Here is a 17,201-nt window from a genome sequence, read left to right on the forward strand (position 1 = left end):
TAGCTGCTGGCAATCATTGATCACAGCTGTAATGACTCGGTGGGCGTCCAGGCGTGACTCAGTGTGGCCTACGATGAAAATTAGTTTCATTGTGTTGTATTTGGACTCTCTGTCTCTAATTGAATACCTTGAAACCCAGCAGGAGTAAAAATGAAAACCTTGTCAGTAGGTGTGCATTTGTGAGGAACGTAGAAAGAAAATGTTTCAATTTCAGAGGGTAAATGTTTTATTGGAGCCTTTAAACATAAGAGTGAATTGGTAAAAACTGAGTAAAGCAGAGGTTGATAACTATACCCCCATGATTGACTGCACTTGTAAGCATGTATCATCTCAAACAGGGGCTTTGATTTTACAACTGGCATCTTGTTTGAATGCTCTGTTCCTTCTCATGTGTCGTCCAGTCCCAATGTTTGTACTTTAGTACTGTTTCACCCATGATTGCGTAGGTGAGTGAACTTACTCAACACAAATGTTTTCATACAGTGAGTACTTTCCCGTTTAGTGGAACCGGTCTTATTTTCTAAAATGCTAGGGAAAGAAAACGAGTAATCTATTAAGTGTGTATGTTTTGTTATATCAGGAAAATTAAATAAAATAAAGTTCTTAATTTGATTGAGGATGTCATTACATGAAGTCTCACAGGTGTAACAGATGCTGTAGTCCCGGAGGTTTTTAATTTAGGAATAGCAAAATCCTAATGTGTAATATTTAACAAACAGTACTCTCTGGTACACCACATAGGTAAGACTCTAACTGTATTCAAAATGATAAGCAGTCTGAGCATGCCCCCAGGTGAGGCATGGTCTTCAGATAAATGTCTGTGACAGTCCCTGTAAGTGGGTGTGTTCTGCACACTCTGCCGGATCAGGGTCTAGGATAGTAGGGCGAGAGTGCCTTAAAATCCGATTTCCTGTGGGTTCTGTAGGCTGAAGTGCACTGACAAGGTCGAGGTTAGTGAGATGGGTGGAGGAGAGACCACATGGGTTGACCTGAAACCATATTGGTGGCCCCACAGTCGCAGGAGGTATCCTGCAGCTACCAGCGTGGCCTGACAGCACTGGAGTGGCCACCACTGGTGTTCTGCATGGTCTCTGGATGCCTGAAAAGCATCTTACAGAGGTTTTTTCACCTTCCATGCACCTTGCCTGCAGTAACAGTGCCCTAGTCACACACATGCATGGAGTTGTGACTGTAGACATGACTGGCCCGGTGCAGCTACTAAGCGTTCTCCCGGGACAACAACAGCCTTTTTAGAGGAGGAGACCAATTCCTTGTGTAAAAGTTCGGACAGACATCATGCTGCCACCATCCTCCCTACTCCTCTTTCGTTACATCGCTCCCACCAGACTCTCAGGAAAGCAACACGTGGCGCTGCTTGTTCTCACACTACACCCCCTGCACGCTGTCGTACTTTCTGCCCACACTGTTCTCTCAGATTCATCTCTAACTCTGCCAGATTAGAAGCAATGCAGATTCATCCCTAAGAAATGAACCTATCCCTGCCAGAGTAAAACACATGCAAACCTCTAGATTATGACAGTACAAACACCCAGTGATTTGGTCTTGGGAACTCTTGATCCAACAGCCAACATCACTGATCACTCTGACACTCACTCACTCATCCTCCTATTCCCTCCATAAGACCACAAGTAATAATCTCGGAGATGGTGGAGTTTACATTCTTCTAAACAAACCGTTCACAGCCATAACAGCTTCACTAACAGCCCTCTTGTATGTTGGTCCATGGCTGTTATCACTCTCTTTAAAGCCAACATATTGGTCCTTTATCCCCCACTAGGTGTTATCTGTTCTTTCTTTGACTATATAGTAGTATTGAATCTTTTCCACCCACCGTTTTGCTCATCATACTGTGAAACTTTACCATAATGCTTAGCAGTCAGTATTTCATGCCCTCTACTCTTGAACATATGTAACTGTATAATGTCAGTGCAGCATAATCTTTTATCTTCGCTCCTTATACCACTTGATGTGTCACTCTTGACACCGATGACTGCCCCTCTCTCCTGTCTTGCCGTTGTCGCAGGTGCGGGAAGAAAAGAAACACAGGAAGGAAAAATGCAGGTTATTGAGCCCTTTCATCCACCACTCTTACTTACTGCTTGGCGGAGTATTGTGTTCCCTGGTACTGCTGGATCTGCTAGTAGATTCCCACGTGGGAGATTGTGCGAAGCTGGAATCCTTTTTCCGAAGCCATCTCGTGAGGCGTTTAGCTGTGGCTTCTGACTGTCCATCTGTTGGGCAGTGGTTTTTCTCCTTCTAGGACAGGTCAGGAGCGTCACGACAGTGAATGCCATTCCAGTTTTCTAAGGCATTTGGAAAGGGAATGAAACTTCTTGAATCCTGATCCTCTCCTTGAACAGGACTGAATTCTTGCATAAATTACTTTGGGGAAAGATCTTCTGGGAAATATAAATATTACAGGAGCCCCCAAACCATCGTGGAGGAAAAGTACTTCTTATTTTTTTACTTCTTCCTGTCTCAGGTCACACGTCTCGAGTATTTGAAAGGGGCCTCCCTGGTGTGTCACAACCTTGGTTTTCCGGTTGATGCTTGAGCCAGAAGGTTCACAGTGACTCCTGTCTTGTTATCTCCATTGGATTGTTTGTTCGTATCTCCTTCTGCAAGTCTCTGGTTGCTGAATATGATCTGTCTGAGATTCATAGTTTTTTTGTTTTTTGTTTTTTTTTAGTATTTTTTTTTTTTTCTAAGATCTGAAGTTTTCTTTAGTCTGCAATTAGTTCTATCCATTTTCAGTACACATTCTGGATCCAGAGGTTGAATAAGCTGGTGGCAGGCTCTACCTTCAGACAAATACATCAATCAAGCTCCACAAAAGACCAACCCATGGTACCTCTAGCTCGAAGTATCGCTGGCTCATCCCTATAATGGTTTTTACCCTAACTCTCTAATGTCTTGTCTGAATCGCCTAACAATGAGGACCCCACGCCCATTGATGTACCAGTTGGCATCACCAGGTACCAGACCGGGATCCACTGTTATTTTGCCTGTGTACCACCACCTTAGATCTTAGATCTTCCAACTTCAGAATGCTGACTGCAGCATTCTAATTGTTTTATTGCATTGTGCGCATAACCATACAACAGTGTGCCGCTCATGTTTATATATTATGATAATGGGCATATCATTCATATATGTGTTACAGCTGGACATAATCTCAAATTCCTACTGCAGAACACCACACTACAAATCAGACAGCACTGTCCGAGACGTGCGTAGAGAGGCCATGTGAGCCTAAGGACGCTCGCCCTGGGCACACATATAAGTGATGCTGTATTACTACTGCCAAGATGGCAGACCTTTTAGGTGCTTATTTGTAGTAGCAAAAACTCCATAAGAAAGAAAATTACCAACATAACATGTATCTTTCTTCATAATATTTACTTTCTTCATGTTGTCTATTGACACTTTAAGTGGTGTTTGCTATCATTATTTAGCATATATTCTGAACAAACTTGGCTTTTAATAAAAGTATCTAATAAGATCAGTCTAGGTGTCTCACGAGTCCTGGCTCTACGGAAAGAGTAAGATGAACCTAGAAAATTACACTTGTTGTCTCTGGGCGGTTAGACACTTCCTGTTGTGGGTCCTTTTCAGATATCCTGGAAGTGGTTCATGGAACTCCTTCATATTTCCTTCTCCAGACCGTACCTTTGTATACAAGGACTACCCAGGGCCCAAGCAAAATCTGCTGGGTGCAGCAGTTTGTTGACACCACAAACCTTGGTGACATACTGGGTTTTTTGTTCTTTTGGCTTCTCCATCTATATTCACTGACACTCAAGTTTTTTGTTCACCTTTCCTAATTTCTCACCTTTTCTTCATATATATTTGGTGTAAATCGGTTCAGTAGTTATGGAGTTATTAAAGGAAAAAAGATGTATATGTATATCTAGGGACCGAATCCTTTTCAGATCCAACAGACCTGAAACCAGCCCCGAGAGGGGGATTCGTGCCCCCATTCCGGGTTGGCTGCCTTTGGGGGGTTGGCCCCGGGGCCTGGCCTTCGACCATGCACGGTGTGGTATTTGCTGCATGTGGGGGTTGGCTGCAGGGCCTGGAGTTAGTTAGGTTCACAATTTACACACACAGAACCATAGAAATTCAGTAGTTATAGCTAGTTATATCAAGAAAATATAACTTGTCTCCTAAGAAAACTATAACATGTCATGCACTGCTAATTACCCCACATATCACTCATGCCATCATTGATAATAACAGTGCAACATTTGCTGTAAAATTATTGATGAGAAAACTGTGCATGGCGCTCAAGTTACCCTAGGGTACAAGTTATAGTTCCTTGAGAGGGAGAGAGATGTACAAGTTTGTGTGCTTTAATTGCACGACATGCAATAGTATAGACGCCCATATTACACTGGTTTCCGTGATGTATGAACAATATTTCACAGGTCTCTGTGAAATATGGTTTTCTTCCGGATGACGGCCCAAACCTCTCTGCAGAACTTTACTGCTGTTGAAGCCACTCACCAGGAGTATGCAATAAAGTTCAAATGATGTGCTAACGTATCGAAATTATGCAGCAAGAAAGGCAAATTATTCTTCAATGTATTCGTAGTATTATTTTGAGCCATTTGATATAGTAACTGATTTTTTTGTAGAAACCTGCAAATTATGTAGCACTTGTGGAAAATTGATAATTGTCCTGGAAACATCACCACCACAGACCTGCACAATTTCCACTGGCCCTGGCCACTTTCAGTTTTAATATCGATGTATTCATGAAAGGTAAACAAAACCTACACAGTCTAATTAAAATCACTTCCCGTTTCCTTGCTGCACTTTGAAGAGAGCGGCTTCAACTCTTTCCATTTTCAAGACAGAATGTGTTTGTTTCACGATGGTGTTTTTCTAAAATCTTGCATTCTTAAATACATAATTAAGGAGTGTTTGCTTCTTTTTACTGCAGACAAGCAAACAGCATAGTGTTGCCTTTCACATACAACTTTCAATAAACATTTCTATGCTTTTCAAGCAGATTACCCTAAAATAAACATAGCTATGTCTTTGATCATTTCAAACTTTTATCCTTCTGTTAACTACACGTTCTCGTTACAAAGTTTGCTGCTGTCCTCTTCTAAAGCATTTCTGTTTTAGGTGTTATTCCTGCTAAATAGATAAACATTGAGGTATTGCCTGGTATCCACATTCATGGGAATCTGGGAATAATCAATTTCTTGTTTTTCTTTTCCAGCTGGGATTTAACATCCGAGGCGGGAAGGCATCTCAGCTGGGCATCTTCATCTCCAAGGTTAGTCTGCTCTGGGGTACCTGCAGCCTTCCGCAGCATCCTTCTGTCTCTTGATGAACTGAATAACATGGTGCCTTTCATTACCGCCTCCACCTCCCTCTAGCACCAGCCTGTCTGGTAACAAGAGCTGCCTCCAACTCCCTCAAGCACAGCTAGCCTGGTAACAAGAGCTGCCACCACCTCCCTCTAGCACAGCTAGCCTGGTAACAAGACCTGACACCACCTACCTCTGGCACCAGCTAGCCTGGTAACAAGACCTGCCACCACCTACCTCTGGCACCAGCTAGCCTGGTAAAAAGAGCTGACACCACCTCCCTCTAGCACCAGATAACCTGGTAACAAGACCTGCCACCACCTCCCTCTCGCACCAGCTAGCCTGGTAACAAGACCTGCCTCCACCTACCTCTAGTACCAGCCTGTCTGGTAACAAGAGCTGCCTCCACCTCCCTCTAGCACAGCTAGCCTGGTAAAAAGAGCTGCCACCACCTCCCTCTCGCACCAGCTAGCCTGGTAACAAGACCTGCCACCACCTCCCTCTAGCACAGCTAGCCTGATAACAAGACCTGCCACCACCTACCTCTAGCACCAGCTAGCCTGGTAACAAGACCTGCCACCACCTACCTCTCGCACCAGCTAGTCTGGGTCAGGAGCTGCCACCACCTCCCTCTAGCACCAGCTATCCTGGTCACAAGACCTGCCAACACCTCCCTCTAGCACCAGCTATCCTGGTCACAAGAGCTGCCACCACCTCCCTCTAGCACCAGCTAGCCTGGTAACAAGACCTGCCACCACCTCCCTCTAGCACAGCTAGCCTGGTAACAAGACCTGCCACCACCTACCTCTCGCACCAGCTAGCCTGGGAACACAACCTACCACCTACCTCTCGCACCAGCTAGTCTGGTCACAAGAGCTGCCACCACCTCCCTCTAGCACCACCTATCCTGGTCACAAGACCTGCCACCACCTACCTCTCGCACCAGCTAGCTTGGTAACAAGACCTGACACCACCTACCTCTCGCACCAGCTAGCCTGGTCACAAGACATGCCACCACCTACCTCTCGCACCAGCTAGCCTGGTAACAAGAGCTGCCACAACCTCCCTCTAGCACCAGCTAGCCTGGTAACAAGACCTGCCACCACCTCCCTCTAGCACATCTAGCCTGGTAACAAGACCTGCCACCACCTACCTCTCGCACCAGCTAGCCTGGTCACAAGACATGCCACCACCTACCTCTCGCACCAGCTAGCCTGGTAACAAGAGCTGCCACCACCTCCCTCTAGCACCAGCTAGCCTGGTAACAAGACCTGCCACCACCTCCCTCTAGCACCAGCTAGTCTGGTAACAAGACCTGCCACCACCTACTTCTGGCACCAGCTAGTCTGGTAACAAGACCTGCCACCATCTACCTCTGGCACCAGCTAGTCTGGTAACAAGACCTGCCACCATCTACCTCTGGCACCAGCTACTCTGGTAACAAGACCTGCCACCACCTCCCTCTAGCACCAGCTAGCCTGGTAACAAGACCTGCCACCAACTAGCTCTACCACCAGCTAGCCTGGTAACAAGACCTGCCTCCACCTCCCTCTAGCACCAGCTAGCCTGGTAACAAGACCTGCCACCACCTCCCTCAAGTACCAGCTAGCCTGGTCACAAGACCTGCCACCACCTACCTCTCGCACCAGCTAGTCTGGTCACAAGAGCTGCCACCACCTCCCTCTAGCACCAGCTAGCTTGGTAACAAGACCTGCCACCACCTACCTCTCGCACCAGCTAGCCTGGTAACAAGACCTGCCACAGCCTACCTCTAGCACCAGCTAGTCTGGCCACAAGACCTGCCACCACCTCCCTCTAGCACCAGCTAGCCTGGTAACAAGACCTGCCACCACCTCCCTCTAGCACCAGCTAGCCTGGTAACAAGACCTGCCACCACCTCCCTCAAGTACCAGCTAGCCTGGTCACAAGACCTGCCACCACCTACCTCTCGCACCAGCTAGTCTGGTCACAAGAGCTGCCACCACCTCCCTCTAGCACCAGCTAGCTTGGTAACAAGACCTGCCACCACCTACCTCTCGCACCAGCTAGCCTGGTAATAAGACCTGCCACCACCTACCTCTGGCACCAGCTAGTCTGGTAACAAGACCTGCCACCATCTACCTCTGGCACCAGCTAGTCTGGTAACAAGACCTGCCTCCACTACCTCTAGCACCAGCTAGTCTGGTAACAAGACCTGCCACCACCTACCTCTCACACCAGCTAGCCTGGTAACAAGACCTGCCACCACCTACCTCTCGCACCAGCTAGCCTGGTAACATGATCTGCCACCACCTCCCTTTAGCACAGCTAGCCTGGTAACAAAACCTGCCACCACCTACCTCTCGCACCAGCTAGCCTGGTAACAATACCTGCCTCCACCTCCCTCTAGCACAGCTAGTCTGGTCACAAGAGCTGCCACCACCTCCATCTAGCACAGCTAGTCTGGTCACAAGTGCTGCCACCACCTCCCTCTAGCACAGCTAGCCTGGTAACAAGAACTGACACCGCCTCCCTCTAGCACCAGATAGTCTGGTCACAAGAGCTGCCACCACCTCCCTCTAGCACCAGCTAGCCTGGTAACAAGACCTGCCTCCACCTACCTCTAGCACAGCTAGCCTGGTAACAAGACCTGCCTCAACCTACCTCTAGCACCAGCTAGCCTGGTAACAAGACCTGCCACCACCTACCTCTAGCACAGCTAGTTTGGTCACAAGACCGGCCACCACCTCCCTCTAGCACCAGCTAGCCTGGTCACAAGACCTGCCACCACCTCCCTCTAGCACCAGCTAGCCTGGTCACAAGACCTGCCACCACCTCCCTCTAGCACCAGCTAGCCTGGTAACAAGACCTGCCACCACCTATCTCTAGCACCAGCTAGCCTGGTAACAAGACCTGCCACCACCTCCTTCTAGCACCAGCTAGCCTGGTCACAAGACCTGCCACCACCTCCCTCTAGCACAGCTAGTCTGATCACAAGAGCTGCCACCACCTCCCTCTAGCACCAGCTAGTCTGGTCACAAGAGGTGCCACCATCTCCCTCTAGCACCAGCTAGCCTGGTAACAAGACCTGCCACCACCTATCTCTAGCACCAGCTAGCCTGGTAACAAGACCTGCCACCACCTCCTTCTAGCACCAGCTAGCCTGGTCACAAGACCTGCCACCACCTCCCTCTAGTACCAACTAGCCTGGTAACAAGAGCTGCCACCACCTCCCTCTAGCACAGCTAGTCTGGTCACAAGAGCTGCCACCACCTCCCTCTAGCACAGCTAGCCTGGTAACAAGACCCGCCACCGCCTCCCTCTAGCACCAGCTAGTCTGGTCACAAGAGCTGCCACCATCTCCCTCTAGCACCAGCTAGCCTGGTAACAAGACCTGCCACCACCTATCTCTAGCACCAGCTAGCCTGGTAACAAGACCTGCCACCACCTCCCTCTAGCAACAGCTAGCCTGGTCACAAGACCTGCCACCACCTCCCTCTAGTACCAACTAGCCTGGTAACAAGACCTGCCACCACCTACCTCTAGCACCAGCTAGTTTGGACACAAGAGCTGCCACCACCTACCTCTAGCACAGCTAGTCTGGTAACAAGACCTGCCACCACCTACCTCTAGCACCAGCTAGCCTGGTAACAAGACCTGCCACCACCTACCTCTAGCACCAGCTAGTCTGGTAACAAGACCTGCCTACATCTCCCTCTAGCACCAGCTAGCCTGGTAACAAGACCTCCCACCACCTCCCTCAAGTACCAGTTAGCCTGGTAACAATACCTGCCACCACCTACCTCTCGCACCAGCTAGCCTGGTAACAAGACCTGCCACCACCTACATCTAGCACCAGCTAGTCTGGTCACAGGACCTGCCACCACCTACCTCTCGCACCAGCTAGTCTGGTAACAAGACCTACCACCACCTCTCTCTAGCACAGCTAGCCTGGTAACAAGACCTGCCACCACCTCCCTCTAGCACAGCTAGCCTGGTAACAAGAGCTGCCACCACCTCCCTCTAGCACCAGCTAGCCTGGTAACAAGACCTGCCACCACCTCCCTCTAGCACCAGCTAGCCTGGTAACAAGACCTGCCACCACCTCCCTCTAGCACCAGCTAGCCTGGTAACAAGACCTGCCACCACCTCCCTCTAGCACCAGCTAGCCTGGTAACAAGACCTGCCACCACCTCCCTCTAGCACCAGCTAGCCTGGTCACAAGACCTGCCACCACCCACCTCTAGTACCAGCTAGCCTGGTAACAAGACTTGCCACCACCTCCCTCTAGCACAGCTTGCCTGGTAACAAGACCTGCCACCACCTACCTCTGGCACCTGCTAGCCTGGTAACAAGACTTGCCACCACCTCCCACTAGCACAGCTAGCCTGGTCACAAGACCTGCCACCACCTCCCTCTAGTACCAACTAGCCTGGTAACAAGAGCTGCCACCACCTACCTCTAGCACCAGCTAGTTTGGACACAAGAGCTGCCACCACCTACCTCTAGCACAGCTAGTCTGGTAACAAGACCTGCCACCACCTACCTCTAGCACCAGCTAGCCTGGTAACAAGACCTGCCACCACCTACCTCTAGCACCAGCTAGTCTGGTAACAAGACCTGGCTACATCTCCCTCTAGCACCAGCTAGCCTGGTAACAAGACCTCCCACCACCTACCTCTAGCACAGCTAGTCTGGTAACAAGACCTGCCACCACCTACCTCTAGCACCAGCTAGTCTGGTAACAAGACCTGCCTACATCTCCCTCTAGCACCAGCTAGCCTGGTAACAAGACCTGCCACCACCTACCTCTAGCACAGCTAGTCTGGTAACAAGACCTGCCACCACCTACCTCTAGCACCAGCTAGCCTGGTAACAAGACCTCCCACCACCTCCCTCAAGTACCAGTTAGCCTGGTAACAATACCTGCCACCACCTTCCTCTCGCACCAGCTAGCCTGGTCACAGGACCTGCCACCACCTACCTCTCGCACCAGCTAGTCTGGTAACAAGACCTGCCACCACCTCTCTCTAGCACAGCTAGCCTGGTAACAAGACCTGCCACCACCTACCTCTTGCACCAGCTAGCCTGGTAACAAGACCTGCCACCACCTCCCTCTAGCACAGCTAGCCTGGTAACAAGAGCTGCCACCACCTCCCTCTAGCACCAGCTAGCCTGGTAACAAGACCTGCCACCACCTCCCTCTAGCAACAGCTAGCCTGGTAACAAGACCTGCCACCACCTCCCTCTAGCACCAGCTAGCCTGGTAACAAGACCTGCCACCACCTCCCTCTAGCACCAGCTAGCCTGGTCACAAGACCTGCCACCACCCACCTCTAGTACCAGCTAGCCTGGTAACAAGACTTGCCACCACCTCCCTCTAGCACAGCTAGCCTGGTAACAAGACCTGCCACCACCTACCTCTGGCACCTGCTAGCCTGGTAACAAGACTTGCCACCACCTCCCACTAGCATAGCTAGCATGGTAACAAGAGCTGCCATCACCTACCTCTCGCACCAGCTAGCCTGGTCACAAGACCTGCCACCACCTCTGTTTAGCACAGCTAGTCTAGTCACAAGACCTGCCACCGCCTACCTCTGGCACCAGGTAGTCTGGTAACAAGAACTGCCATCACCTCCCTCTAGCACAAGCTTGTATGGTAACCACACCTGCCACCACCTCCCTCTAGCACCAGCTAGTCTGGTAACAAGACCTGCCTCCACCTCCCTCTAGCACCAGCTAGCCTGGTAACAAGACCTACCACCACCTCCCTCAAGTACCAGTTAGCCTGGTAACAATACCTGCCACCACCTACCTCTCGCACCAGCTAGCCTGGTAACAAGACCTGCCACCACCTACATCTAGCACCAGCTAGTCTGGTCACAGGACCTGCCACCACCTCCCTCTAGCACCAGCTAGCCTGGTCACAAGACCTGCCACCACCTCCCTCTAGCACCAGCTAGCCTGGTCACAAGACCTGCCACCACCTCCCTCTAGCACCAGCTAGCCTGGTAACAAGACCTGCCACCACCTCCCTCTAGCACCAGCTAGCCTGGTCACAAGACCTGCCACCACCTCCCTCTAGCACCAGCTAGCCTGGTCACAAGACCTGCCACCACCTCCCTCTAGCACCAGCTAGTCTGGTCACAAGACCTGCCACCACCTCACTCTAGCACCAGCTAGTCTGGCCACAAGAGCTGCCACCACCTCCCTCTAGCACCAGCTAGTCTGACAACAAGACCTGCCACCACCTACCTCTGGCACCAGCTAGTCTGGTAACAAGACCTGCCACCTCCTACCTCTGGCACCAGCTAGTCTGGTAACAAGACCTGCCACCATCTACCTCTGGCACCAGCTAGTCTGGTAACAAGACCTGCCTCCACTACCTCTAGCACCAGCTAGCCTGGTAACAAGACCTGACACCACCTACCTCTCGCACCAGCTAGCCTGGTAACAAGACCTGCCACCACCTACCTCTCGCACCAGGTAGCCTGGTAACATGATCTGCCACCACCTCCCTCTAGCACAGCTAGACTGGTAACAAGACCTGCCTCCACCTGCCTCTCGCACCAGCTAGCCTGGTAACAATACCTGCCTCCACCTCCCTCTAGCACAGCTAGTCTGGTCACAAGAGCTGCCACCACCTCCCTCTAGCACAGCTAGCCTGGTAACAAGACCTGCCACTGCCTCCCTCTAGCACCAGCTAGTCTGGTCACAAGAGCTGCCACCACCTCCCTCTAGCACCAGCTAGCCTGGTAACAAGAGCTGCCACCACCTCCCTCTAGCACCAGCTAGCCTGGTAACAAGACCTGCCACCACCTCCTTCTAGCACCAGCTAGCCTGGTCACAAGACCTGCCACCACCTCCCTCTAGCACCAGCTAGCCTGGTCACAAGACCTGCCACCACCTACCTCTAGCACCAGCTAGTTTGGACACAAGAGCTGCCACCACCTACCTCTAGCACAGCTAGTCTGGTAACAAGACCTGCCACCACCTACCTCTAGCACCAGCTAGCCTGGTAACAAGACCTGCCACCACCTACCTCTAGCACCAGCTAGTCTGGTAACAAGACCTGCCTACATCGCCCTCTAGCACCAGCTAGCCTGGTAACAAGACCTCCCACCACCTCCCTCAAGTACCAGTTAGCCTGGTAACAAGACGTGCCACCACCTACATCTAGCACCAGCTAGTCTGGTCACAGGACCTGCCACCACCTACCTCTCGCACCAGCTAGTCTGGTAACAAGACCTGCCACCACCTCTCTCTAGCACAGCTAGCCTGGTAACAAGACCTGCCACCACCTCCCTCTAGCACAGCTAGCCTGGTAACAAGAGCTGCCACCACCTCCCTCTAGCACCAGCTAGCCTGGTAACAAGACCTGCCACCACCTCCCTCTAGCACCAGCTAGCTTGGTAACAAGACCTGCCACCACCTCCCTCTAGCACCAGCTAGCCTGGTAACAAGACCTGCCACCACCTCCCTCTAGCACCAGCTAGCCTGGTCACAAGACCTGCCACCACCCACCTCTAGTACCAGCTAGCCTGGTAACAAGACTTGCCACCACCTCCCTCTAGCACAGCTTGCCTGGTAACAAGACTTGCCACCACCTCCCACTAGCACAGCTAGCCTGGTCACAAGACCTGCCACCACCTCCCACTAGTACCAACTAGCCTGGTAACAAGAGCTGCCACCACCTACCTCTAGCACCAGCTAGTTTGGACACAAGAGCTGCCACCACCTACCTCTAGCACAGCTAGTCTGGTAACAAGACCTGCCACCACCTACCTCTAGCACCAGCTAGCCTGGTAACAAGACCTGCCACCACCTACCTCTAGCACCAGCTAGCCTGGTAACAAGACCTGCCACCACCTACCTCTAGCACCAGCTAGTCTGGTAACAAGACCTGCCTACATCTCCCTCTAGCACCAGCTAGCCTGGTAACAAGACCTCCCACCACCTACCTCTAGCACAGCTAGTCTGGTAACAAGACCTGCCACCACCTACCTCTAGCACAGCTAGTCTGGTAACAAGACCTGCCACCACCTACCTCTAGCACCAGCTAGCCTGGTAACAAGACCTCCCACCACCTCCCTCAAGTACCAGCTAGCCTGGTAACAATACCTGCCACCACCTACCTCTCGCACCAGCTAGCCTGGTCACAGGACCTGCCACCACCTACCTCTCGCACCAGCTAGTCTGGTAACAAGACCTGCCACCACCTCTCTCTAGCACAGCTAGCCTGGTAACAAGACCTGCCACCACCTACCTCTTGCACCAGCTAGCCTGGTAACAAGACCTGCCACCACCTCCCTCTAGCACAGCTAGCCTGGTAACAAGAGCTGCCACCACCTCCCTCTAGCACCAGCTAGCCTGGTAACAAGACCTGCCACCACCTCCCTCTAGCAACAGCTAGCCTGGTAACAAGACCTGCCACCACCTCCCTCTAGCACCAGCTAGCCTGGTAACAAGACCTGCCACCACCTCCCTCTAGCACCAGCTAGCCTGGTCACAGGACCTGCCACCACCTCCCTCTAGCAACAGCTAGCCTGGTAACAAGACCTGCCACCACCTCCCTCTAGCACCAGCTAGCCTGGTAACAAGACCTGCCACCACCTCCCTCTAGCACAGCTAGCCTGGTAACAAGACCTGCCACCACCTACCTCTGGACCTGCTAGCCTGGTAACAAGACTTGCCACCACCTCCCACTAGCACAGCTAGCATGGTAACAAGAGCTGCCACCACCTACCTCTCGCACCAGCTAGCCTGGTCACAAGACCTGCCACCACCTCTGTTTAGCACAGCTAGTCTAGTCACAAGACCTGCCACCGCCTACCTCTGGCACCAGGTAGTCTGGTAACAAGAACTGCCATCACCTCCCTCTAGCACAAGCTTGTATGGTAACCAGAGCTGCCACCACCTCCCTCTAGCACCAGCTAGTCTGGTAACAAGACCTGCCTCCACCTCCCTCTAGCACCAGCTAGCCTGGTAACAAGACCTACCACCACCTCCCTCAAGTACCAGTTAGCCTGGTAACAATACCTGCCACCACCTACCTCTCGCACCAGCTAGCCTGGTAACAAGACCTGCCACCACCTACATCTAGCACCAGCTAGTCTGGTCACAGGACCTGCCACCACCTCCCTCTAGCACCAGCTAGCCTGGTCACAAGACCTGCCACCACCTCCCTCTAGCACCAGCTAGCCTGGTAACAAGACCTGCCACCACCTCCCTCTAGCACCAGCTAGCCTGGTCACAAGACCTGCCACCACCTCCCTCTAGCACCAGCTAGCCTGGTCACAAGACCTGCCACCACCTCCCTCTAGCACCAGCTAGCCTGGTCACAAGACCTGCCACCACCTCCCTCTAGCACCAGCTAGCCTGGTCACAAGACCTGCCACCACCTCACTCTAGCACCAGCTAGTCTGGCCACAAGAGCTGCCACCACCTCACTCTAGCACCAGCTAGTCTGGCCACAAGAGCTGCCACCACCTCCCTCTAGCACCAGCTAGTCTGGCCACAAGAGCTGCCACCACCTCCCTCTAGCACAGCTAGCCTGGTAACAAGACCTGCCACCACCTCCCTCTAGCACCAGCTAGCCTGGCAACAAGACCTGCCACCACCTCCCTCAAGTACCAGCTAGCCTGGTCACAAGACCTGCCACCACCTCCCTCTCGCACCAGCTAGTCTGGTCACAAGACCTGCCACCACCTACCTCTAGCACCAGCTAGTCTGGTAACAAGACCTGCCACCACCTACCTCTGGCACCAGCAAGTCTGGTAACAAGACCTGCCACCTCCTACCTCTGGCACCAGCTAGTCTGGTAACAAGACCTGCCACCATCTACCTCTGGCACCAGCTAGTCTGGTAACAAGACCTGCCACCATCTACCTCTGGCACCAGCTAGTCTGGTAACAAGACCTGACACCACCTACCTCTCGCACCAGCTAGCCTGGTAACAAGACCTGCCACCACCTACCTCTCGCACCAGGTAGCCTGGGAACATGATCTGCCACCACCTCCCTCTAGCACAGCTAGACTGGTAACAAGACCTGCCTCCACCTGCCTCTCGCACCAGCTAGCCTGGTAACAATACCTGCCTCCACCTCCCTCTAGCACAGCTAGTCTGGTCACAAGAGCTGCCACTACCTCCCTCTAGCACAGCTAGCCTGGTAACAAGACCTACCACCACCTCCCTCAAGTACCAGTTAGCCTGGTAACAAGACCTGCCACCGCCTCCCTCTAGCACCAGCTAGTCTGGTCACAAGAGCTGCCACCACCTCCCTCTAGCACCAGCTAGCCCGGTAACAAGAGCTGCCACCACCTCCCTCTAGCACCAGCTAGCCTGGTAACAAGACCTGCCACCACCTCCTTCTAGCACCAGCTAGCCTGGTCACAAGACCTGCCACCACCTCCCTCTAGTACCAACTAGCCTGGTAACAAGAGCTGCCACCACCTCCCTCTAGCACAGCTAGCCTGGTAACAAGACCTGCCACCGCCTCCCTCTAGCACCAGCTAGTCTGGTCACAAGAGCTGCCACCATCTCCCTCTAGCACCACCTAGCCTGGTAACAAGACCTGCCACCACCTACCTCTAGCACCAGCTAGTTTGGACACAAGAGCTGCCACCACCTACCTCTAGCACAGCTAGTCTGGTAACAAGACCTGCCACCACCTACCTCTAGCACCAGCTAGCCTGGTAACAAGACCTGCCACCACCTACCTCTAGCACCAGCTAGTCTGGTAACAAGACCTGCCACCACCTACCTCTAGCACCAGCTAGTCTGGTAACAAGACCTGCCTACATCTCCCTCTAGCACCAGCTAGCCTGATAACAAGACCTGCCACCACCTACCTCTTGCACCAGCTAGCCTGGTAACAAGACCTGCCACCACCTCCCTCTAGCACCAGCTAGCCTGGTAACAAGACCTGCCACCACCTCCCTCTAGCACCAGCTAGCCTGGTAACAAGACCTGCCACCACCTCCCCTGCCACCACCTCCCTCTAGCACCAGCTAGCCTGGTAACAAGACCTGCCACCACCTCCCTCTAGCACCAGCTAGTCTGGTCACAGGACCTGCCACCACCTACCTCTCGCACCAGCTAGTCTGGTAACAAGACCTGCCACCACCTCTCTCTAGCACAGCTAGCCTGGTAACAAGACCTGCCACCACCTACCTCTTGCACCAGCTAGCCTGGTAACAAGACCTGCCACCACCTCCCTCTAGCACAGCTAGCCTGGTAACAAGACCTGCCACCACCTCTGTCTAGCACAGCTAGTCTAGTCACAAGACCTGCCACCACCTACCTCTGGCACCAGGTAGTCTGGTAACAAGAACTGCCATCACCTCACTCTAGCACAAGCTTGTATGGTAACCAGAGCTGCCACCACCTCCCTCTAGCACCAGCTAGTCTGGTAACAAGACCTGCCTCCACCTCCCTCTAGCACCAGCTAGCCTGGTAACAAGACCTACCACCACCTCCCTCAAGTACCAGTTAGCCTGGTAACAATACCTGCCACCACCTACCTCTCGCACCAGCTATCCTGGTAACAAGACCTGCCACCACCTACATCTAGCACCAGCTAGTCTGGTCACAGGACCTGCCACCACCTACCTCTCGCACCAGCTAGCCTGGTAACAAGACCTGCCACCACCTCTCTCTAGCACAGCTAGCCTGGTAACAAGACCTGCCACCACCTACCTCTTGCACCAGCTAGCCTGGTAACAAGACCTGCCACCACCTCCCTCTAGCACAGCTAGCCTGGTAACTAGAGCTGCCACCACCTCCCTCTAGCACCAGCTAGCCTGGTAACAAGAGCTGCCACCACCTCCCTCTAGCACCAGCTAGCCTGGTAACAAGACCTGCCCCCACCTCCCTCTAGC

General features: G+C 52.5%; 1 protein-coding gene across 2 annotated transcripts in view; it reads left to right on the forward strand.

Moving 5' to 3' along the window:
* The window catches only part of PDZD11 (PDZ domain containing 11), a 93,299-nt gene that overhangs the window by 29,699 nt on the left and 46,399 nt on the right, over window positions 1-17,201 (forward strand). For both annotated transcript variants that reach the window (XM_069209722.1, XM_069209730.1), the window contains one exon: window positions 5,252-5,308. In XM_069209722.1, coding sequence (XP_069065823.1) covers window positions 5,252-5,308 — 57 coding nt within the window. The remainder of the gene's footprint in view (window positions 1-5,251; window positions 5,309-17,201) is intronic.

The sequence above is a fragment of the Pleurodeles waltl genome, chromosome 2_1 (genome assembly GCF_031143425.1).
Source record: "Pleurodeles waltl isolate 20211129_DDA chromosome 2_1, aPleWal1.hap1.20221129, whole genome shotgun sequence".
NCBI classification, from domain to species: Eukaryota; Metazoa; Chordata; class Amphibia; order Caudata; family Salamandridae; genus Pleurodeles; species Pleurodeles waltl.